The 24,331-nt window shown below is 42.9% G+C and overlaps 1 protein-coding gene across 1 annotated transcript in view; it reads left to right on the top strand.

The window, feature by feature from the left end:
• Window positions 1-24,331, top strand: part of Sv2c (synaptic vesicle glycoprotein 2C) — a 176,474-nt gene that overhangs the window by 43,741 nt on the left and 108,402 nt on the right. Inside the window, exon 2 of the mRNA XM_021208331.2 lies at window positions 1,089-1,769. Within this exon, the coding sequence (XP_021063990.1) occupies window positions 1,190-1,769 (580 nt within the window). The 5' untranslated portion in view covers window positions 1,089-1,189. The remainder of the gene's footprint in view (window positions 1-1,088; window positions 1,770-24,331) is intronic.

Genomic DNA, 24,331 nt, shown 5'->3' with positions numbered 1-24,331 from the left:
TGTGTGTGTGTGTGTATATATGTGTGTGTGTGTTCACATGCATGTGTGTACCTGTGCATGTGGAAGCCTGAGATTTACTTTGGAAATCTTCCTTGATGTGTCTTTCATATTCTTTTTTTAAGCAGAATCTCTTAGTCAAATCCAGAGCTGGCCAATATGGCTCACTTGTCTAGTCAGCATTATCTAAGGATCTTCTGTCCACCACCTTTGGAGACTCAAGTTACAGGCATGCTGCCACCCAGCATTTCCACAGGATCTGGGGATCCAAAGAACAGTTCTTTGCTTGTGTAGAAAGAGCTTCAACTACTGAGCCATCTTTCTAGCCCATTGGTTTTTAATGAATTATGATTTTCAATGAAAATTGGGGCCTGGTGCATAGTATCCATTATACTCTATAATTCGTCTAGAAGCAAGACTGAGAATTGTACAATGAGCTGTTCAGCAAAAGGAAACAAGCTTGGGGGAGGAGGGGTTCTAGTTTCATCCAGTCATACCTTTACAGTGTATATGTGTATGCTTTATGAGTCTGTGTGGCTTGTGAGTCAAGGTATATCCTTACAGCCATTTAATTTTTTTTTAATTATTAAAGCGTTTCTTGTGATTTATTTTGATCACTATCATAATCATTCCTCTTCCCTTAACTCCTTCCAGATCTACCCCTCACCTTCCTATCCACCCAACTTAGTGCCCCTCCTTAAAAAAAATAAAAAACAACCTTACCGGCTCCGAGTCCAGTTTGTGTTGTCCAAGTACTAGAGTGTGGGACATGGCCAGGAGTGTGGTTGAGACATGATGTTTGTACTTTAAAAGCTATAAGGAAATTAGCTTTATTCTCGATAGAACACCTGAGTAGCATTATCTAAGAACAATTTTTTTAAAAAAAACAAAAACTATAGTAACAACCCTAGCCAGCTACTCCAGGCACTGGTTGCCATTGAGCAGAGAAGCAACAGTGTTCATGTGTGGGGCGGGGGATCAAAGCAGGAAAGGTGCATTCTGTGCCTTCATATGTGGGACAGTGAGAAGAGCCCGCGTGCTCGGAGGGATAGGACTAATAATTTGCATCTCTCCTGGCTCTTCTTGTGCAGCTCTATTCTGGACCGCGAGTGGATGATGCTGTTGCAGCCGAGCTGCTGAACACTCTCCGCGGACTCTTCGCTGCTGCACCTTGCCCATCAGCCAAGAGAAAATGGAAGACTCCTACAAGGATAGGACTTCACTGATGAAGGGCGCCAAGGACATTGCCAAAGAGGTGAAGAAGCAGACGGTGAAGAAGGTGAACCAGGCAGTGGACCGGGCCCAGGATGAATACACCCAGCGGTCCTACAGTCGGTTCCAGGATGAAGATGACGATGACGACTACTACCCTCCTGGCGAAACCTACAGTGCGGAGGCCAATGATGACGAAGGCTCAAGTGAGGCCACTGAAGGTCACGATGAGGAGGATGAGATCTATGAAGGGGAGTACCAGGGCATCCCCAGCACGAACCAAGGGAAGGACAGCATCGTGTCCGTAGGACAGCCCAAAGGCGATGAATACAAGGACCGCAGAGAGCTGGAGTCAGAGAGGAAGGCTGATGAGGAAGAGCTCGCCCAGCAGTATGAGCTGATAATCCAAGAGTGTGGCCACGGCCGTTTCCAGTGGGCCCTTTTCTTCGTCCTGGGCATGGCTCTCATGGCAGATGGCGTGGAGGTGTTTGTGGTGGGCTTCGTGTTACCCAGTGCGGAGACGGACCTATGCATACCAAATTCAGGATCTGGATGGCTAGGTGAGTGCCTTACGTAGTGAAGCAACTCTGAAATGCTTTATTTATGGAGCACAGCGTAAATAACTTTCATTTAGAACAACAGTTCTCAACCTATGGGTTGTGATTCCCTTTGGGAGTAAAATGGCCCTTTCACAGGGGTTGCATATCAGATATTCTGCATATCAGATATTTACAAAGTTACAGTGATGTAGTAGCAAGAAAAATAATATGATTGGGGGGTCACTACAGCATAAGGAACTGTATTAAGGGGTTCCAGCTGTATTAGGAAGGGTGAGAGCCACTGATTTAAAGCATTGCATTTTTCTAGCCATTTTTAATGACAAATCTTCTAACTTCAAAAGAAGGAGAGAAATTGCATAGTGAGCACCTGAACAGAGTCACTTGCGTTCCGTAGCTAACTTTTTGGGTGACTTCTTCAGGCTTTATGTAGCCATCATTACCACCTAGTTATGTGCATTTTTAAAGGTAAGTTAGAGAAATTCATTTTAACCTACTCTAGGAAAAGTTGTGTGACATTTAATGGGAAGTGCATCACTACATGTACATTTCATTTTTATCACTAAAATCTACTGAGATAACTATGACATCACTAGCAATGCAGTCTTTGGGTCACCATTATGGTTATAGCCTTTGTGGAAGCAACACATTCTTATATGTCACATGGGTTCATGGCAGAATAGACTTACAGTGGTGGCTCCTTTACTGAGGTCAATGGTGTAGCTGGGAATGTAGCACAATGGTAGAGCCCTCGCCAAACATGTGCAGGACCCTGGGTTCGTTCCCTGGACCTTTGTAGGAAAATGACTCGACACTTTCTAAATAGAGGTATAGTCTAGAAAAATGGTAAATGTTGGTTTCAAATATTGCATCTAATGCTGTCATTTGTTTTTAAAACACTGATGCTTTTTCCCTATGATCCATGAGACTGTTTGCTTGTTTTTTCCCCAATTAGCTTTGTAATATAAGTTTCTGTAGGTGATTATAACTTGGTTTTCAGGGTTTGTACCTAAGCTGGACAAACCTCATTCTCTAATATGGTTTTTTAAATTAATTTTAAATTTTATTAATAATTCAAATCCATGTTTTGCAATATGTCTTCTGTAAGTTGTCTAGACATCAGATTTGATTTTTATACCCAGCTCATCATGAACTCGGGTTTCTTTTCTTTTGGAGCTGTAGTTAGTATTCTTGAGATATGTTGAAGAAATATACACAGTGTGAGTGTCCATGTGAACTCCTTGATACATTAAGTCAGAAGGGTTTTCAAGCTCCTCTTACAAACTGTGTCTCTGAGAGCATGTTTGTAGTCTTTACATGCTTGAGAGTCTATTAAAGAAATTAGACAACTAGTGTCTATTATTTCCAGGAGATGTCTTTAAACTAAGCTTGAGAAACAGAAAGCATATAACTTTTGTTTTGTGATATATAGTTTATTAAATAATGTCATAATCATTGATGCAAAGAAATGTGTACCATTAGATGTTGATTCCCAACTTTCTTGACAGCACAGAGGAAATTAGGACCAACATTGTTTAATTCCTTTAAAGCTCTTTGTTCTTTAAATTCGCTCCTCCTGTGTGGGTATTTGCTTCCTCCTGTGTGAGTGAAAGAGCCGAGTCCCTAAAAGCAGATTGCAAGGGGCCACAGGGTGGAAGTTGGAAGAATAACTTCCATACTTTTGCTGACAGATTTGTGTATGTTCAACCATCAAAATACAGACATCATCATGCCTTAGAGGGGAAAGCTTAGCTAGTCATCAAATTATTTCAGCAGATCGCTTGTATCTGGCACTGTTTTTCCTTGTTGATTTTCTTTTCCTTTGGTGAGCAAGTGTATCAGTGTGAGCCTGGTTGTCCAAGAACTTTCAAGACTTTGCTAAGGGAATGTTTCAGCAGAACGTGTCAAGTCAGATCCTTAGAATTGTACCCACATGTTTAGTTAACCATTGCAGACTTGTATTTGGAAAGAAACCCTTTTCATTCTATGATGCTAGCATTTATATTGGAGAGTTCACAGAAAAGCCTAGGCCAGGCTTGCCCTTCTTCCATAACCTTCATGGTGCTGGATTGCACAGCATTGCATAGTGTTTGTTCCCTTATCAGTCTATCACATAAGCCTGCACCTGGTGAGGAGACACATCCGCAGGTGCCATTGAAAAGTGTAGATAACACTGCAGGAAAAGAGGAACCTGGATCGCTCCATCTGTCTATGAGTGTTGCCTGCTTTAGTGAATTGATCAGAGTCCCCAGGAGGAGTTGGTCACACTCAAGGGTGAATCCCTGACACAGGCGCTTTAATGGTTTTACGACTTTGCCTTCCAGACTTGCATTTCAATTATTTTGCCATTGTAATTTCACTCATAATTGCATTCTAACAGAGTCTCTTTAGACAAGCATTTAAATTGTTTTGCCATTCTCATTTCATCAGATAATGGCTTTGTAATATAATTACCACACTAAGTCATAGCAATGGGAACAAAATCAGAAAAGGAGGGCACATGACCCACGCTTGGTGGCACTTTTGTGGATATGGATTTACAAAATAAATTTTCATTTGCTACTAAACATCACGTCAGTTTTCTCAAGGAAAACCAGGAACAAAGTATGACCCAGTTTATCTTTTAATTATTTGTGAGGTTGAGCCTGTCTTTGTGTTTGCCAAAAGACTGACTTAGGTTAACTAAGGCACACTGTGTGTACATTTGCCTGTGTGCACAGATAACATTGTTAATTGAACTGGAAGAAGAGAGAATAAATATTTAATTCTCTAATGAGTTGTTTCTTCGGAGGATAAATGTTTTTTCATTTTGAGGTAATTCACTCCCTGGTGCTAAAGTCAATTTTTAAAGCATTTATAGTATGCAAAGCATAGTATCACCACCAGGAATGTATGAGAAAATGGAGAGACAGAGGGAGAGACAGAGGGAGAGGGAGAGGGAAATATCTACCCTGAGAAATTAGAGTCTAGAAGAAACAGATGTGCCTGCAGATTCCCAGGACAAGGAGGCAAGTGTTTGTGGCCGAAAGGAAAACAGGACAAACTAATTAAGGGGCAGGATCCTGTGTAAAGTAGTAATAAGAAAATGAGCATTAGTCCAGGGGTGGTCAGCAAGGATTGGCTTATGGATTCATTTGGAAGAGGATGGGAAATTGTCCAATGGAAGGAAAGCAGGACACTAGAAAATATCAAACTAGGAAATGTGCAATGTAGCTTTTAGCAGGAAGGAAAACTCCCATTTCATGCAGTCTCATTTTGGGGTCTTTGGGAAGGATTGCAATGTCTGTGGTTTATTCCCTATTGTAACTCAAGTGCCAAAGAGTCAGGAGCCGTTGCATTTAAGGTGTCAGTGTCAGTGGCCTTCACCAGGGTAACAATGGCTCTCAAAAAATAATGCTTAGTCTTATAGCAAAGACGGAAACCAGCCTTGAAGTCTGGAACTTGATTTGTTGGCTGCTGCAAATGGCTTTGTATAAGCACAGTGAACAAGGTTAAAAGTGTAGGAACATGAACACAGATCTTAGATGCCCTGCCCTTGGTTGCAAGGCAGGCTCCTCTCAGCCATCCGCCATCCATCCTTCCCACTGCTGAGGCTCAGAGCAAATGCTCCTCAAGGTGTCCTGTGGGGCCATGACTAGCTTAGTTCCCGCCCTAAGGCTAGTGAGCAAGCACATTGAGATGTAGCAGAGTAATGAGTCATGCGCAGCCATGCCCCAGCTCCAGTCCCTTGACAAAAGGACAAGCCTGCTGCTGACCTTCCTTCCCCTCCCCATCTCACTCACAGACTTACTTCTTCTTAGACCTTCCTGGTGAAACAGAGAACGTCATGTGGTTAGTTTAACTGCTTTCATGCTTAGAGTTCCAAAAATAAGTATTTTGGAATCAAAACATTACCATGGTCATCAAGGACTGTTACAAAAGTGTTAGAAAGCTCAAGAATGTACTTGATAACTCATAAGTCACTTAGTGGTTACACATCCTGTGTGTGATTCCTTGACTTTTTCAAGGCAAACTGCAACAACTATAATCCCTAATTGTCACATTCAGCGGTAATTTTGAGGACACGGATTTTAGAAAGCATAATTAGGAAGGAACTAGGCTAATGGACAATAAGAAGTGAATGGTGTTAAAGGACATGGAAATGCCCTCCTCCCAAGGGTCAGGAAACATCTTAGAAGAGGGAGAGGACAGAATTTAAGAACTGGACAATGGGAAAGAATGACTTGGGATGCTACCATTCAGATACAGCATGGCCACTGCCATCAATAATACACAGCAGCTATGGATATCTGTACAAGATCAGGCCCTTCACCTTTCCACCACAGATAGAGGAGGTGTCCACGAGAGCTCACCTCTCCTTGAGGCACTGTTTACTGCTAATGGTTGCTGAAGGAAGGAATAACCAGAGGGAGGCTAATTGAGAGGAAACAGGGTTCCTAAGAAAAGAAAGGGGTGATAAAACAAGGCAATGGGGGCACACACACACACACACACACACACACACACAGAGAGAGAGAGAGAGAGAGAGAGAGAGAGACTGTCAAAGAAAAATCGAGGTTGAAAGCATACTATGTCTATGGAGGTGTTAATATATACATGTGAATGCAGTATCTGAAAAGTCCAGAGGAGGCTTTCAGATTCCCTGGGGCTGGAGTTAACAGACAGATGTGAGACACCCTAATGTGGGTGCTAGCAACCAAACTTGGGTCCTGCAGAAGAGAAGCCAGTGCTCTCAACCACCGAGCCACCCCTCCAGCCCTAAGAAGTAAGTTTTTTTAAATAAAAAAAAAAAATGGAGTAGCAAGGACACCCCAGTCACAAGACATCAATTGAGTACCTGCTATGAGTGAAGTGCTCTGCAAGGTACTTTGGGGAGTGTTTTCTGATCTTTGCCATTTGGGGACTTTTTCCCCACTGTAACTTGTAATAAGGTGGATTTTAATATACTGTTCTCTCTGTGACTGTATAGTACAGAGTCACTGGGTCTGCCTTTGAGAACTTATGAAAACTCATCTAGGACGCAGCATCTGAGCAGGGATTTGAAGGATGGCGCAGAGCTCCCTGGGCAGTGAAGAGGAGTGATGCTCTAGGAAGACAATGTTGCTGTCGGCGAGCACAGACCCTGTGAGGAGTTCACTCGGAGTTGTTGAAGAGCTGACTGAGGTCAAGCTGTAGGCCCGTACAGGGAAAGACCTTAACATCAAGAAAAGGAATGGCTTTTATCCTGAAGCAAGCTAGAACGGACCGTTAAATCAGGGTTTGGGGAAACTACTCTGGCGGCGGTGTGAGAAGTGAATCAGATGAAAGGCTTAAAAAGGCAGATGGACATGGAAAAAAATCTGTTTTACTGTTGTAGTATGATTGGCAAGTTAAGTTAAACAATTCCACTCCTCAGTTTTGATATCTGTATGTGGGGAGGAAGAGCGCTAGATCTGACTGGTGTCTTAAATGAGAAAAAAATCTCTATATAGCTGTTAACAATGCCTTACCTTGTGCCATTGTTGGGAGACAATGTAAAATCCCACTGCTGCTGCTTAGACTGGTGTGCGATTGTTCTTCTCTTTCAAGTTTATTCCAAATTTTTGATTATTTGGCACCTTGGGTGTGCTCTGAAATTTGATTGTTGTGTTGCATACCCTTAAAGTGTTGGCTGTATTTGGGCATCCACAGCTGTGTCTCCTGGGGGATGGTCTCTTTGTCCTCCATGTCTACTTCAGTGTCTTTGATGGGCTTTTATCTAGGCTGTGAATATGCCCTCTGGCTCTGTTTAGCCTCCTAGCTGTCACCTCAATCTTAATTGAATTTTAAAAGTATTAGCTCATGAAGTACAGCCTGTACGCCTATACTAGCAAAATCTTATTTGGATTCATTATTGCCAAACAAGAAAATAAGATTAGACAATCTATCACCAATATAGTCCTGGGCCGTTACGTCCTCCAGTTCTTTGCATTCTCCTGAGGAGACATGTTTCTGACACCAAGAAAGAGCTTGGCCAATGTAGCCTGCAAAGCACTTGTCCATCCACTGATCTGATGGGACAGAAAGTAGTCAGAGCTTCAGGCCACATTCTTAAAACATCTGGTAGTGTGCGACTGATGCAAAGGGTATAGAAAGGAGAATGATAATGGCTCACACCCCTGGGGATGCCCTCTATCCCACAGTAGGTCTACTAGAATGTCTACTATACAACTCTGGGAATGTGCACCATCCCATGGTAGGCGTGGTCTACTATATTTCCTAAGTTTACTGTGAGCATGTGGGAAGTTGAAACAAGAGAATCAGAGTTCAAAGGTAGCCTGGGCTATATAGACTGTCTCATAAACAAAAAAGTCAAGCCAAACAAATAAACAACAAAACAAGCAAAAGAATAGGGTAAGGATATAAATTGCTACAAGAGCCCATGTGAGCATGCTTGAAGACCTAGGTTCATGTCCCAGCGCCATTCCATAGAAACAATTAAAAGTGGGAAAATTTAACACATCACATAAGTAACACACACACACTGAAAGAGAGGGGGGGGAAGAGGGAGAAGGAGAGACTACATTTATTTTCTGTATTCAAGGGGGTGCTGGAACTGGAACCGATGGCCCGCCCTGCGCTGATGAGATGGGGAGAGCTCCTTTCTCTCTTTCTCTGCCTGTTGCCAGGAGCTTCCCAGAATTCAGGGTCCGGATGGGCTCTGCTCTCAGTCAGCGATGGCTCCTCTTGCAGTGTCCCCTAAGCAATTTCAGGATAACTCAGGGCCCTGGTTTTACCATTGTGACCTGTCATAAATGTGCCAGATTGGTAAGTTTGGTTCCTCTCCCTGGGCAGCATTTGAGGGAAGGGTTTGGTTGCAGATCAACTGTCTTTCTTAAAAGCCAGAGGGGGCTAACATAAGACTTCGAATATTCTGCAGTAAAGTATTAGTTTATGTGGAATCAGTTAATCATAAAATGTCACTTGCTGGAAGAATTTTTTTGCTAACTGAGAATTTTTTTGAAGGTTTTTCGGGGTGAGGATAAATTAAGCTGTTAGAGCCAAAGCTCTTTTGCTAGAAATATGGAAATCAATGTGATTTACATATTTTCTAAATGACTCAAAAAAGCAAAAGCAAAAGCAAATGAAGAAAACCATAAACAAATCACAAACCTCTTAGGGTGGGGTGTAGCTTAGTGGGAGAGGTGGCAATTGCCTCCCAATGGTAACTAATGTGGTGAGCTTTTGTTTCCTGAAATGTTAACCCAATATAAAACAGGCACACAAGTAAGACCACACCCTGATGGCTCAGCATAGCCTCTGTGTTATCCTCTCCCTCTGCCCTTTCTCTCCTGTTCGTGCTGCCATCTGAAGTGTGCCTGATTCATCCTTTGATGCTCTGCGCTATGGTATAAGAAGCTGAGTAATTAGATCTGTTGATAAACAGCAAAGTGCGCATGAGCTTAACTCTCCAGCCAGGACCCCATGGCACACATCCGAGGTGCATGAAGATCAATGCCAGGCGCGTGGCCAAGTGGGCTAAGGATGCTGGCGATCTGACCTTTTGGTCCATTACTGTAAGTCTGTTTCTCTAGACTCAGACAAGACTAATGAGTGTGCCTCAGTTAAGAGCCTTACATCAGCAGCTTAATTTTTTTTTTTCTAAGATCAGAAAAAAAATGATTTAAGAGTTTGGAATTGATACACAGTAGATTGAAGGCTTCAAGATTTTAGCTTCTTTATTCTTTAGGACATGGTCCCTGTCTAAGGCTGTTCTTTTATCTTCTGGGCTCCCTCCTTGTGATGGAGACTCTTGTCCCAACAGCCTGCTTGCCATTTGTGTTCTGATATTCCTGTTAGGCAGAGGGAAGGGGCTCATATTTTGTCACATCTTATCCACGACTAGTTAGTATACAGGCTAGTGTGAACACTTAGGAATAGCCTTAAGCTACGTAATGCAGCCTACTATGTGACTCTCTATTTGCCACTCGCTACAATTCTTCAGATATTCTAGCATAAGGCGTTGTTAAAGTTCAGAAAAAAAATGTGAACTCTCACACAACCCAGTTAAATTTAAAGGAGAGAAATAATAGTGTGTGTGTGTTTCCATAAAACTTGTCATGTGTGATATTTGGGACATACTGATACTTAAAAAAAATAATTTATCATTTGATCATCTGGCATTCAAATTTATCTGGATGACTTTGCTACTGCCTGTGTTGGTAAAGGGACAGTAGAGAGAATGGACCTGTCCTTAGCCTTCGACGAGCCTGGTATTAGCATACAACTCATTGATTTCCTTGTCTCTCTTTATTGGAGTCACATTCAATGCTGGCCAGAGCTTAGGAATCAGTGCGTCAGAATTTGGTATGTGTGTCTTACCCCATCTCACTGTGCTGTTCTTATTCAAAATGTGAATTTTAAAACTCCATCATCTAGCCCAGCATTTCTAAGGCATAACGGCATTTGCAAAGCCTGGGGGATATAGTGAGCGTGCAGGTTTGGGCATTGCAGATCTGGAATCAGCCTGCTGAGGTTGGAGGTGTGACCCTCACATTGAGTAGTACACACTGAACCCTGGTCTTTTGCTTTTAGGTTTCCTCACCAACATCCCTGGCAGCTGTGGTAAGGATTACACAGTTGCCAGGTGTACTGGATAGCTTTGTGTCAACTTGACACAGCTGGAGTTATCACAGAGAAAGGAGCTTCAGTTGGGAAAGTGCTCCATGAGATTCAGCTGTAAGGCATTTTCTCAATTAGTGATCAAGGGGGGAGGGCCCCTTGTGGGTGGTGCCATCTNTGGNCTGGTAGTCTTGGGTTCTATAAGAGAGTGGACTGAGCAAGCCAGTGGAGGCAAGCCAGTAAAGAACATCCCTCCATGGCTTCTGCATCAGCTCCTGCTTTCTGACCTGCTTGAGTTCCAGTCCTGCATCCTTTGGTGATGAACAGCAGTATGGAAATGTAAGCTGAATAAACCCTTTCCTCCCCAACTTGCTTCTTGGTCATGATGTTTGGCAGAAATAGAACCCCTGACTAAGACACCAGGGTAAGAGCTTGGGGAAATAGCAGTACAGAGTGGAAATGCTTGCCTTACCAGCACACAGTAACGACCATGGACAAATGGTGCTACAAACCATTTCAGGAAAGGTAGTTTTTCTTTTTTGGTTTTCTAACAGCCAGTATCAACAGCTGAAGGACATACAATTTTTTTTTTCACAAATAGATAGTAGCTATATATTTTATGCCTTTTCCTTCACAGTGTGGGGAATCTCACACCTCTAACCACATTCACAGGCACAGATCCTGGTGTGGGTTCCAGGTGTGCAGGGCTTGGTGTGACTTTATTTTGTGGAAGGAGCTTCTCTGTGCCAATGTCATGGTGATGCAATTAGAATATGGTTCCTTCAGATCATTTTGCCCTGCCTAACCAGCCCCATGAAATTTAATGAATTTTCTCTGAGTAATTTTGTTTTCTCAGGAGAACATAGTTAGACCAGAAATAAATGGTACAATTGTGTCAGACTAGCTGTTTGAAAACTGTATGAATCATCTCACTGGAACAAAACCAAGTCTCACTGTGGGGGTCAACTTCATGTAAACACACACACCTACGGGGGGTTGTTAGATCACACGGGTGAGAAGTGGGTGCCAGTGCCACCACCCAGTGCCTTCCTTCCATTTTATTGTGTTTATTTCCTGCTTAGTTGTGGTATGAGAGGAGATAGACATGAAGTTCTTCCCCCAGCTGAGGAGCTATCGGGAATCGATCGCTTCTGGGAGGCAAAGCATCCTTTGTCTTTCAGTGTTGCCACTGGTAGTTCTACCATGCTCCAGTTAAAGAACACATGGCCATGAATACAGCTTCAACACAACTGGAATTTAATGAAGTTTTTTTAAAAAAAAGGAGAGGAATTGGGTGGGAAGGGTTTGTAGATTTGGGAGGAGTTGGAAGTGGGATAGATATGGTCAAAATTCAACTCATTGGACAAAATTCTCAAAGAACTAATATGAAGATCTAAAGAGAAAAAGTTGTAATACAACAAAGGGAGACATTCAATTAACAGTGCCTATATGAAATCTACCTGTTAATACAGCATCTTTCACACAGAAAGGACACAAGCAAGGGTCAGTCCATCCGTTCACCACATTCTTAATAAATCTGTGCAAGGCATTATAGTCTACCACATGACATACAGAGATCGGCCAGATATGGGTTCTGCACACAAGGTATGGGAACCAGGGCAGGGATTTAGTCTATCTGCGGCAGGAGTGGATTAAAGAATGGCCTCAGAACAGCAAAGCATTTGAACTTGGCTTGGAATTCTGGGTAGAATTTGGAATGCAGAAATGAGGCTAGAGACAGCAGACTGAGAAAGAGCCCAAATACATGGTAATCCCAGACTCCACTTCAGCTCAGTTGAGCTGGTAAGACCAGGGGGAACTCATGCACAGAAAACTATAGGCAAGAACTAAGAATACCTAACAATATCTTCCTACAGGTGACTCTTAACATATAATAGAGCCTACCAGATAAGTGGTAGCCAGTAAATTTCCATTATATTTGAGATGTCAAGCAAGATGTTCGAGAGAAACCATCCAGGAAGTGTTTGGAAGTCAATACTGGGGCTACCTACAGAATTAACCCTAGAGATCGAATTTAGTTTGGGTTTCTATTGATGTGAAGAAACACCATGACCAAGGCAACTTTTATAAAGGACAACATTTAGCTGGGCCCGGTTTAGAGTTTCGGAGGTTCAGTACATTATCATCACGGTGGGAGCATGGCAGCCTCCAAGCAGGCATGGTGCTAGAGGAGCTGAGGGTTCTACATTTTTACCCAAAGACAGCAGGAGGAGATTGGCTTCTGCAGGCTGCCTGCAGGAGGTCTTTGCACTGGGTGTAGCTTGAGCATAGGACCTCAAAACTCACCCCCACAGTGGCACACTTCCTCTGGCAAGGCCATACCTATTCCAACAAGGCCATACCTCCTGTGGGCTAAGCATTCAAACACATGAGTCTAGGAGGGCCATATCTATGTCAGTCAGGACAGGTAAAACTGAGCCCAAGGATTGGATGGCATGTTGAAGGCAAGAGAGCAGAGGACCTTATGGGCTAGGATGGATCTTTGGTCAAGATTTTTCAGGAAAGAGGGGAAAGCCATCAGGTAAGTGTGTTGAGTAGGAAAAGCCTCTACTGCCTGCTAGGAGGGGGAGGCAGAGGGATCTCTGTGTTCCAGATCAACCTAGTGGACAGAGTGAATTCCATATACCCCGGGGCTACATGGGAAAACTCTATCATTAAAAAGAAGAAAAAGCAAAACCAAACGAAACAAAGAAACACAAATTAAAAACAAAACAAGACTACTCAAATTCATGACCTCTTTTTCATCAATTGGTGTGTGTGCGTGTGTTCCTAAAAATAACTTGTATAACCATAATGTTACTCATACGTATGTTTTCAGAACAGGAGAAGGAAATAAGTCTGTGTTTTAAATTTTGTTGTTAAGTACTTTGGTTACGATGTCTAATAATGTAATTATACTATGGACTGGAATAGCTTAAAAAAATTAGTCATCATCTACCAAAAAAAAAAAAATTGTATTCATACTCATTATCTAGTACTTCTGTGTCTTTCTGTGCTGATGATCACACCTAGAATATACACAGGAGACAAAGTTGCGGGACACAAGCAGCCTAATGATCACACCTAGAGTATACACAGGAGACAAAGTCACAGGACACAAGCAGCCTAATGATCACACCTAGAGTATACACAGGAGACAAAGTCGCAGGACACAAGCAGGCTGANCACAGGAGACAAAGTCACAGGACACAAGCAGCCTAATGATCACACCTAGAGTATACACAGGAGACAAAGTCGCAGGACACAAGCAGGCTGATGATCACACCTAGAGTATACACAGGAGACAAAGTCACGGGACACAAGCAGCAGCCTACCTGCGTCATCTGCTACTTTCTTGTTTTAGTGAAACCTTGTTTCAAGACCTTCCATATGTCTTTGGTTTTTCCAGATTGGAACAACCAACTCTGTTACAGGTCACACAATATTTCATCAAATTGACTTTGTTGCAGTGTTAACATGTATGTAATCATGGATCAGTTCCACAGTGGGACAGGACTGCCCAGGGTCGGTACATGGAGGAGGAGGCTTGACATGAGCTCATTGATAGCATACCTCAGGACTCCATGATAAAACTATTTAACTATTAAAATCAGTGAGCAAGTTTAGCAGCATCCTGGTTTCCTGAGACTGCTATAACAAAGTCCCACCTACTAGGTTATTAAATTAAGGGAAACTGTTTTCTCCTGACTACAGTGAGAGAGAAAGAAATAGATAGAGAGAGAGACAGAGACAGAGACAGAGATACAGAGAGAGAGACACACACACACACAGAGAGAGACACAGAGAGAGAGAGACAGAGAGAGAGGAACCCAACATCTCTAGGAGTCCCCTTGAGACTCTCTCCTGGCCTCTACTAGCTTCTAATGTCTATTAGCATCTCTCAGTTTCTTGGGTTGTCCAGCTTCTACCTCTATCCCCATATGACCACCTTCATCCTGTGTCATGACAGCAGTGATCTTCTAATAGGACAATACCTTAGCTCACCATGTCTACCATAAGACCTTCCATATGTCTTTGGAAAGATATTATCTGTCAATACAGAATCAAAAATCAATTGTGTGGCCATTATTTTAACCACCTAAAATGAATTAAAATTAAGAAATCATGCTTATTCATAACATTTTATTCAAAAGTGACAAACTGTGTGTCTGAAGATAGATAAAATCTTTTTTTAAAAGTGACAAATTTCTTAGGAAAAAACTGACAAATGAAAAACTTGCATTCAGAAAACTGAAAATGGCTACTGAAATTGAAGTCATAAATAAATAGAAAGGCTTTTTGTGGACTAGAAGATAATATTGTTTAGGTGGCAGCAGTCAAAAGATTTCTCTACAGATTATACTCAGTTTAATCATGATGACAACCCCAGCTGGATTCCTTATAGAGATTAACATGCTAACTCTAAAATTTGAGTAGCATTCCTATCCTAAAGGTCCTATGGTATTCTGAAATTTGTATTTTGTTCTCATTCGAGATTTCAACAAGCTATTCCAACACCATCAGCCTAAAAACTGTAAGAAATCTAAGTAAAATGATTACCAGCATTCTAAGATGTGTGTGTGTGTGTGTGTGTGTGTGTGTGTGTGTGTGCCTCTTGTGCATAGATGCCCACAGAGGCCAGGGGGTCTCCAGCCCCCTGGAGTTGGACTTACAAGCTATTGTGAGCCACCCAGTGTGGGTGCTGGAACTGGACACAGATGCTCGAGAAGAACGTGAAATGCTCTTGACAGCTGAGCCATCTCTTCTGCCCTGATTAGCAACATTTTAATAACTATATAAAATCCATAACAGAGACAAAGTATTTGGCTCTTATCACAAGTTCTCCAACTTGAAATTTAACCTGTTTCTCAGTTCTATTAGATGCAGCCTACGTATCAGAGTAATAAGTCTTCTAAGCCAGTAGGTTAATGAGATTATTGTAATACCAAAGATACAAAAAAAAAAAAAATCTTATTGCCATGGTGATGGAAGAGGACTCTGTCAGATAGTGATATAGTGATGCTCTTGCAATTGCGGCAATGCTCAGGCTTTAGCTGTGGTATAAATTGTCCCTTCAAGTGCTTAGTAAATGTTTCTAAAGCTGTGTCTTAGGGTTTTATTACTGTGAAGGGACACCATGACCACCACCACTCTTATAAAGGAAAACATTTCACTGGGGCTGGCTTACTGTTTCAGAGGTTTAGTTCATTATCCTCGTGGTGGGAAGCGTGGCAGTGTACAGGCAGGCATGGTGCTGGAGAAGGAGCTGAGCGTTCTACATCTGGATCTACAGGCAGCAAAAGAAGACTGTGTCATCCTGGGTATAGCTTGAGCATAGGAGGCCTCAAAACCCACAATAACACACTTCCTCCAACAAGGCCATACCTACTCCAACATGGCCACGCCTCCTAACAGTGTCACTCCCTACCCCTATCTGGCAAGCATTCAAACACATAAGTCTATGGGGAGGCATTCCTATTCAAATCACCACATGCTTTTATTATTCTAATTGTTATGTAGTGATATCTACATAACACACGTTATTGACTTTAGTGACAGGAACCAGGGCTTCCTCAAGGAGTACAAGGTTGCTTTCTTACATCTGGGCAGATGAGGAAGCAGAAAAAAGGGTGCTGGTGTTTATCTGTTGCCTCTTTTTTTTTTCCCTTTTATTTGATCATAAATAGAAAAGTATTATGTTCGTGGACTAGAAGAAATATTGTGCAGGTGGCAACAGTCCAAAAATTCATCTACAGATTATAATTCAGTTTAATTGTTATGACAACTCCAACTGGATTCCTTATGGAGACTAACATGCTAACTCTAATTTTTTTTTAGAACTTCTATCCCATGGGCCAGTGCTTGCTGTGTTTAGGATGTGTCTTTCCCCATGACCTACCCACCTATCTCAAAAAACAGGAGCCCACTACTGTGTCCAATGGGTGCTTCCTGGTCCACCTAACGAGGAAGATTCAGGGACACACTGTATATCTCCCATGTGTAACTTCTTTTCATCAGACATGGAGACAATCTGTGCCCATCCCAGTCACCAAGTCAAAGTGAAAACTCTTTCTTCCTTAAAGCCCTTGAGTATTCAAGTCACTGGAGAATGACTTTTTAAAGTGTTATGTTTCCTTCAAGTGACTTGTCTAGAAGTATGAAGGGTCATTTCGCTCCATCTCCTTGATACATTTTATAAACTCACTGGGAAATTGCCTTGTTTAAAATGGTCTCAAGACCACACTCCACCCAAGAGTGGTATGTTCTAGGACTGTTGTTCACGTGGGGAAGACTACAATGTGCACAATAGAAAGATGATGATGCCTCAAAAGAAGGAGAAAAAGCCAGTCAGGTTTGAGTGGCGTTCGGGTGTCATCTCTATTTTATGTGTCATGATCTTAGCATAATGACCCTACCATCAGACGCTAAGAAGATCCCTTTTGTGAGCTGAGTTCTTGGCTCCACATTCACTCTGCGACCACTGCAAGTGTCTTAGGGTTTCTATTGCTGCAATAAATACCATGACCAAAAGAAAATTAGGGAGGAAAGGATTTACCCTTCAATGTGCTGTTCATCATCAAAGGAAGCCATGACAGGAACTCTAGCAGGGTAGGAACCTGGAGGCAGGCACTGATACAGAGGTCATGGAGGGGTGAAGTGGAAACTTAAGGCTTCTTTGGAAAGTCGGTTATGTCAGCTGGTGTTTTGCTGGGGCCAACACATAAAAGAGTATTTTCCTGAAGTGGACACAGGTGAAAGGATGTTTTGGTAAAGCAAGTACATGAAAGGATACATGATGAAGGATTCTTCACTAACATCTGCCTCACATCATGTAGTTGAGCTCCACTTGTCACTGATCTTGACTTCACTGAGAGAGGCACAGCAGAGAACTCCTCCTGGTGTCCCCGATGGTTCCAATCCCTTCTGCTGACTCATGCTGATTCAGTTGAGGCCTGGCTAGGTCATGACACCACTGCTGCCATTCTGATACTACTGAACTGGACTGCTAGTCTATCTGTGACGTGTCCAAGAGTGGACTGAGCTGCCTCTGCAGACCAGTGAACTGAACAGCTGATTTCCTGACCGTGTAGATGGGATTTGCTCCAAAGAACCATTTCTAAGCAGGTCCACTTCCCCCTGTATCCTTTCTTTTCCACTACCTCTGGGTGGTGGGCTAGAAGAGAGGTTAAGGCATTTAAAAAACCACCATTAAAAGTGGACTTTGAGAAAATTAAAGTTACAGAGGGGTTCTATGTACTGGCTTGCTCGGCCTGCTTTCTTACAGAACCCAGGTCCACCATCCCAGGGTCAGTACCACAAGGGGCTGGGCCCTTCACTATTAATCACTAATTACAAAAGCACCCTACAGACTTGCTACAACCCGATCTTGTGGAGGCATTTTCTCAGTTGAGGCTCCCTCCTCTCAGATGACTTTAGCTTGTGCCGAGTTGACATTAAACTATCGGCAGTATCCTGTCCATCTCTGTATTTTCCCTGGTTCTGTGCCTTGATGGTCTTGGGTGTGACTAACCCATATGTAGGTGGGGGGCCACCTAACTGCCATGATGCTCTGAGCTGCATGTGTGTGTGTGTGTTCAAAGCTTTTGTAAGAGTTGAAAGTAGTCAGCACTGGCTTATCTTAGCAAACAGGAAGAGTCAGGCTAATGAGAGCAACAAGTGTTCATCTGAGTTTTACTGATTGCCAGATACACATATTTTCCCTCATAATAACCCTATATTGGTTACTTTCTATCTCTGTGATAACACACCATGACCCAAGCAACTTATAGAAGGAAGAATTTATTTGGGGCTTACGATTCCAAGTCTAGGATGGCAGAAGCAGAAGACAGTGATTTTAATGATGGTTTTTAATCTCCCTTCTATCCCACCATCCACCAGAGGTAGTGTAAAAGAAAGGATACAGGGGAAGTGGACCTGCTTAGAAATAGTTCCTTGCAGCAAATCCCATCTACATTGTCAGGAAACGAGCTGAGAGCTCGTATCTCAAACAGCAAGCAGGAAATAGTGTGATGGGCAATGGTGTATGCTTCTGACACCTCAGAGCCTGCCCCCAGCACACACTTTCTCTGATAAAGCCATCCCTCCAGTCCTTCCTAAACAGTTCCACCAACTAGGGAATTAAGTATTTTAATGCCTGAGACTTATAGGAGACGTCTCATTCAAGTGGCCACGAACACTATGATGAAAATGCTGTTATAATTCTTGTTTTAAAATAACAAGGCCAGAGAAGACAGTTTGCCTGAAGTTTCACAGCTAAGTCTAATGCTGGATAAAAAGCCAGAACACATGGGTGTTGGTGAAGAACCTTTGGATCCCGGAACCAGCATCTTCTTGTTCTTTTTGCCTATTTTGTGCTTCTGATGATTGAGTCCAGAGCTCTGCATGTGCTGACGAGCATTCTACCACTGAACTGTACCCCTCCCCAGCCTGCTTCCTGCCCATTGCTCTTAATTTTAGTTTGAACCAGATGTTTGCTAAACTGCTCAGCTGTTCTCAAACTTGCTATATAGCCCAAGATGGCCTTTAATTTGCAATACCCTGCCTCAGCCTCCAGAGTAGCTGGAATTAGAAGCCTGTGCTACCATACCCAGCTCCTAAGTCTGTCTCAACTATGTTATACTTAAGCTTTCTTTTTGTGATACCAACCTGGAGGAGAGACTTGATCCCACAGAGACAGCAAGAACTCAGTATGTGGGGCATAGAAATGGCTTCTGTGGGGGGGAGGATTCATGGTGGAGTCACATAGGGTGGCCAGACCCTCACAGTCTAAGTGGATTAGGTTCTCTCTCACTGATTTCTCCTTGCAAAGATTACCCATCCCTGTATAAAGCATGGTTAGGATACAGCAGTGGTTCCTGAGTTTCCTAATGCATTAAGTGAACCCCGTGTCCCTCTATGGTCTTCAGGACAGGATGTTTTCTAGTCTAATTTGACAGTCTGAATTATGGTCTAATTTCACAGTCTGAGCTTCATTTGACTCAGCCCCTGGCTGCACAACTCTGGGAACTGCCCAACACCCTCCCCCCCCCCATCACTCTGTCCCCATCTTGCAAATAAGTTGGACAAGAATACACAAAACTTCTCTCCCATTCTCTCCACAAACAAAAGCAGGCTGAAATAAAGAGTATTCCCACAAGATTTTAGAATCACTCTTATTAGATCTATCTAAGGGTAATTAAATGGAAAGTATTATTGGATCAGATACAATAGAGAGCAGAAGAGCAGTGGCGGTCATGGACCAGAAGCTTGGGAGCCTCATTTGGATGGCTGTTGAAGGAGGCAGCAAGCAAATTCAACACCGAGCTCTTTCCTTTGGATTCTCTCACCCTAGTTGCTTCTTTCTCCTGTGCAATGACCTGAGGCCAACAGCTTCTTCCTTTCCTGGTCAGTTCTTACCCTTCTAGCTTGTGGATGACATTCTGATGTGTACTACACTAGAAAGGTCGGAGAGCAGAGGTTCTCGTATTCAAGTTCCTCCTAGGCTATAAAACAAACTCCCTTTTCTGTAATGTGGCATGGGGGGGATTAGTAATTCTAAACTATTAGTTCAGCAAAGCTCCAGTAATGGGCTTGACCTTGATGAGAAGCCTTCCTGGCCTGCCTGCCCTGCCCTGCTCTCTAAGTTGGCTATCTAAACACCAGTTCTCCATTATCCTTCGGGAATTAGCACTGATCTTGATGAGTTGCCTGCAGACCTCCTCTTGCTTTTCACTCTTTACTGCTTATAAAGTATTGCTGACCCAGCTGGGATCCTGTGCCAGGCATTTCCACTAAGAATGAAAGAGAACATAGCACAATAAAGGCATGCGTATGATGGAAGGAAGCTCTGAATGTGTACTGGAGATGAATTAATCCAAGAGCATTAGATGGTTAGCTGTTGGGGAAGGCTGGTTAGGATTGTGAGCTGTTCAGAAGCAGCCCAATTCCCAGAACCATCATGGTGATATAATGGATGTCTTCCAGTTTACTGATGTGACAAGACTGGCTCAGATCTGTGTGACTGATTAGCACACTGACTTAGCATCTGAACACGGTGCCATATTCATGAGAATTCTTTCTTGTGGAGGGCAAAGTGAAAACCCAGGAATCAAGGGTATTAGAAAGGCCTATAAAGGCATAGTTTATCTTAGACCTGTCAGTCGGGATTTTGTTTCTGAAGCTGAGAGAACAGCTGGGTCAGAGAAGATAGAATAAAACCAATATATTCCCCATTAGTAGCACAGAATTTTCACCCACTACACCAAGCCATTGTCAGATTAGCAGAAGCGTGGGTAAATCCTGTGTGAACTGAACCCTGATGATAATAAGGTTCATAATGAATTCCAGGAAGCATTTAAGAAAGTTACAAGACAAAGCTGATACTACTTCATGGAAACTAGTCTTAGCTTCAACAGCATGGCAGTTCTTAGGGTGGGGAAGAAGGCCAGGAGCCTCGGTGGGAGATGTAGGAGAAACAATTCTATGAAAACTGGATGATCCCAAAGAGTATTCCCTCCCCAGTGATACTGGCATCATTTTTAAGTGGCCAGGTTTCAGGTTTGCCCTTGTGGGTACACTGGGATCGCCTTTGATGCCTTCTGAAGGCTAGAATTTGCCCACCACAGTAGGAAAGTACCTGAAACCTAAGATACAAAGTTCGTATTGCCAGATGGCCCAGATAAAGTCTACCTAGATTCAAAAAGAATGTAGAGCCAGGCATGGTTTCTCACACCTCTAATCCCAGCACTGGGTGGCAGAGGGAGGAGGATCGGATCAGGAGTTGGAAGCTGGCTCTGGCTGTCTCTTCAGACCCTATGTTGACAATATAATAAGTAAATAAAGGATGTATCCTTTAAAGTAGGACCATACACACAGGTTTAATTAAAAGGTAAAATGGACACTGCATTCAAGAGTGAATGTTTAGACACTAGTGACCTTCACCGTTGTTCAGTGATTTCACCCAGTAGAATGATGGCAAGCTCAAACATTTCCCCAATCACAGACAACTTGTTTTCTGACGGGACACACTCAGCACCAGTCTGAGGGAATAGAACTGTAGAAAAATAAGTTAAAATGGCTTTCATATGGCTAGAGAATTATAATGTAAGAGAGAGAAAAATCCTAAAACTCACTATTTCCAGCAGCTGAAACTGTAAGTTTTGAAATAAAACAGTCTTGTCCCCTGAGGCTGTCAACCCCACAGCACTCCACAAGGCATCCTTCCCTCAACCCGGCCTTGTGGACACATCAGATTGTGGGTGGGACTTTCCAGGAGAGCACCTACTGACTGGTACCATCTACATGACAACCTCAGGCTACTCAGACTCACAAATCCATGTAAACCCTCCAAAAGCACATGTCCTACTCAAGAAGGTGTAGATTGTGTGGCCTTTTGTGACCTTGTGGAGTACTATTTCTCCTATACTTCATTGGCTCAAGGGATTGTCAATCAAGATCAAAGAGAGAAACAGCAGCATAGAGTGTGCCTCTAGATGCAGATGTCACAAAGTTCACAGCAGTGTTATGTAGTCACTGCATGATGCGTGCAGGGCGCATCCCTATTCTCTCCCAGGCTATGGCAAATGAATTTTCTTTCTTTAACCCTTTTTCAGAGTTCGATGTTTCTAAAAGATTATTTCTACCATTGGGAATTTTATATTAGTGGTTCCAAGTCTTTTGGATTTTATAATATAACATTTCAAATGAGAATTTACAGAAGGCATCTAGTTGGCTTAAGAAAGAATTGAAAATTATCAGTACTTGTTACTGCACACTCCATTCTTTCTGCTTCTGTCAATGCATAAGACAGAAGCCATGTTTACATAAAACAAGAGGGAGAACAGGCCCTTAGGGCAAAAGACTGTCTTCTATGTGGAGCAACTTCTTCTCATGAAGAACCACATTATTGTTCTTTCCTTTCTCATTTCCTTGTAAGCTGCTGGGAACATTTTCATAATGCCTATTGTACACATGTACATTTGGGAATTACTTCTCCAGGCAAAAAGACTTAAGTGTGTAATTTATAACACTCTATCGAGACACTTAAGATTTTATAGTCAGAATTTGATATTCACATCATCTCTGTCAATTGCATAGTTATGACAAGAAGGATTACTGTTTGAGCCAAACTTTCATTGATGCCATTACCCTTGGATGCCTCCCAGAGGTGGGAGATAAGTCCCTGTTGATGAGGACACCATGCACCTCAGACGGATGCTCTGGAGTATCCAAGCTGCAATTCTGTCTAGGAGTAGCTTCCATGGTACCAGAAGGCATCACACAAGCTTCCAAAAGAAGGGGGTAATCAATGGTACCACTCAGCTATAGCACCCAGGAACCACAACAAAGGCTGTGTGGCACCATAGCCCCATGGAAACAGTAGTGGCACACATTCCTTGGCCATAACCAACAGCTCTGGTGGTTTGAAATGGAGGAGCCCTTGTCTGATGTTTCAGCATTAATGACAAAATAAATCTTGGGAATCAGGAATGCTGCCTTGAACTCAACTCATCCTCACCTGCCAGTAGTGTACTATGCATTGGGCATCTACACATCCCCTGCCCTGGACCAACAAGCTAGCCATCTGCCTATCTGGAAGGAGTTAAGGGAGGGAGGTTGGTGAACATGACCAAAGCACACTGTATAAAGGCCTAAGGTTTTGAAAGGTTATGTCGGGGCATCACAGTGCTGATGTATTTTCCCTAACACATAAAACGTGCTGTGAATTCTTCTGGCTATTTTGATGTCTACCACATAAACTTCAAAACAAAGGCAAAGCCAACAAAAAAACTTTGTAGATAATTTCTCGTGAGTGGGTCTTGGATGGCTTGTATGATTTATTTCCAAACAATTGTATTGATCGAGTACTGTGCCAACCTTTGAGTTCACTCTGGAACCTACTTCCCACAGTAGCATAGCCGTGTTTCCAGTGCCTGAGATGCTCAGGCTTAATGGGTGAGAACCCTGGCCCCCTATGCTTGCTGCTGCTGTAGATTACCAAGAGAGTCAGTATGCATAGTGATGGAAACTTGTTTTCTAGTTCTGCTCCTCTAAAATACTGGTCCCTTTTAAAATTTAGTGCTTTGCTTGTTCACTGTGGAGGCATGACCAAGACTTATCTGGGAAAAGCTCATTCATTGCCTCGGTTATCCTTTGGTTCAAGGAGATTCATAATTTTTTCATAAACTTGGTTTTTTAAGTGTATGTTCAAGAAACAAGGTACAAAACAACATCGTTGCCCACTTTGTGGTGGGCTACTTCGCCTATGTGAGCTATAAAGAGGTTCTGTTATTCTCTGCCATGGTCTCTAGATACTCAGATGCTTCTCCTCCCACATGGGGTTACCCCCCAAACCCCTGCTCCCCCTGCATTTGCTCTGCGTCCCTTCCCTCAGCTGTGTGTTTTGGCTTCTTTGAGGCGCAGTCACTGTGAACTACATCGCTTGCTCTCCTGACCTCCCAGTTCATTCGTCTTTCATTGCCTCTTCTCTGTGAGTGTTTACATCATTAACAATGACCTAAGATTTCCTTTCCAGACTTCACCAGTGACTTCTGGGACAAACTCAACAGTCGACCTGAGTTCTTATTCTCAGAGCAGCATCACCAGGCCTTGCCTCTCCTCCACTCTGCTCCACCTGGACCTTCCTCATCTTGCTAGCCTTTTAAAATCCTCCCTTTCCCTCCTGTCCTCCAAGTATGGCCATTTTCCCTTGGCGTTTGGTTCTCTTTGGTTATTCTTGCAGGGTAACTGCTTGTTTTACAGATTACAAACTACCCCATTGTGCTTTGTCTCTCAAACAAATGTCATCCTTCCCTCACCCCAGCTTTGGTATCTAGATTTCCGTGGCCTCTCAGAAGTTCCACTTTAATTCTCCATCACTACATAGCTGGTGTGGGCAAGTATCTGCTAGCCAGGAATACTCAATGAGAGCTTCAACTCCTTTTCATCTCACCTTCATCTTCAAATCTCCATCTCGACACTTATAA

Source organism: Mus pahari, chromosome 11 (genome assembly GCF_900095145.1).
Source record: "Mus pahari chromosome 11, PAHARI_EIJ_v1.1, whole genome shotgun sequence".
Classification (NCBI taxonomy): Eukaryota; Metazoa; Chordata; class Mammalia; order Rodentia; family Muridae; genus Mus; species Mus pahari.
This window is presented reverse-complemented; position numbering and strand designations above follow the sequence as displayed.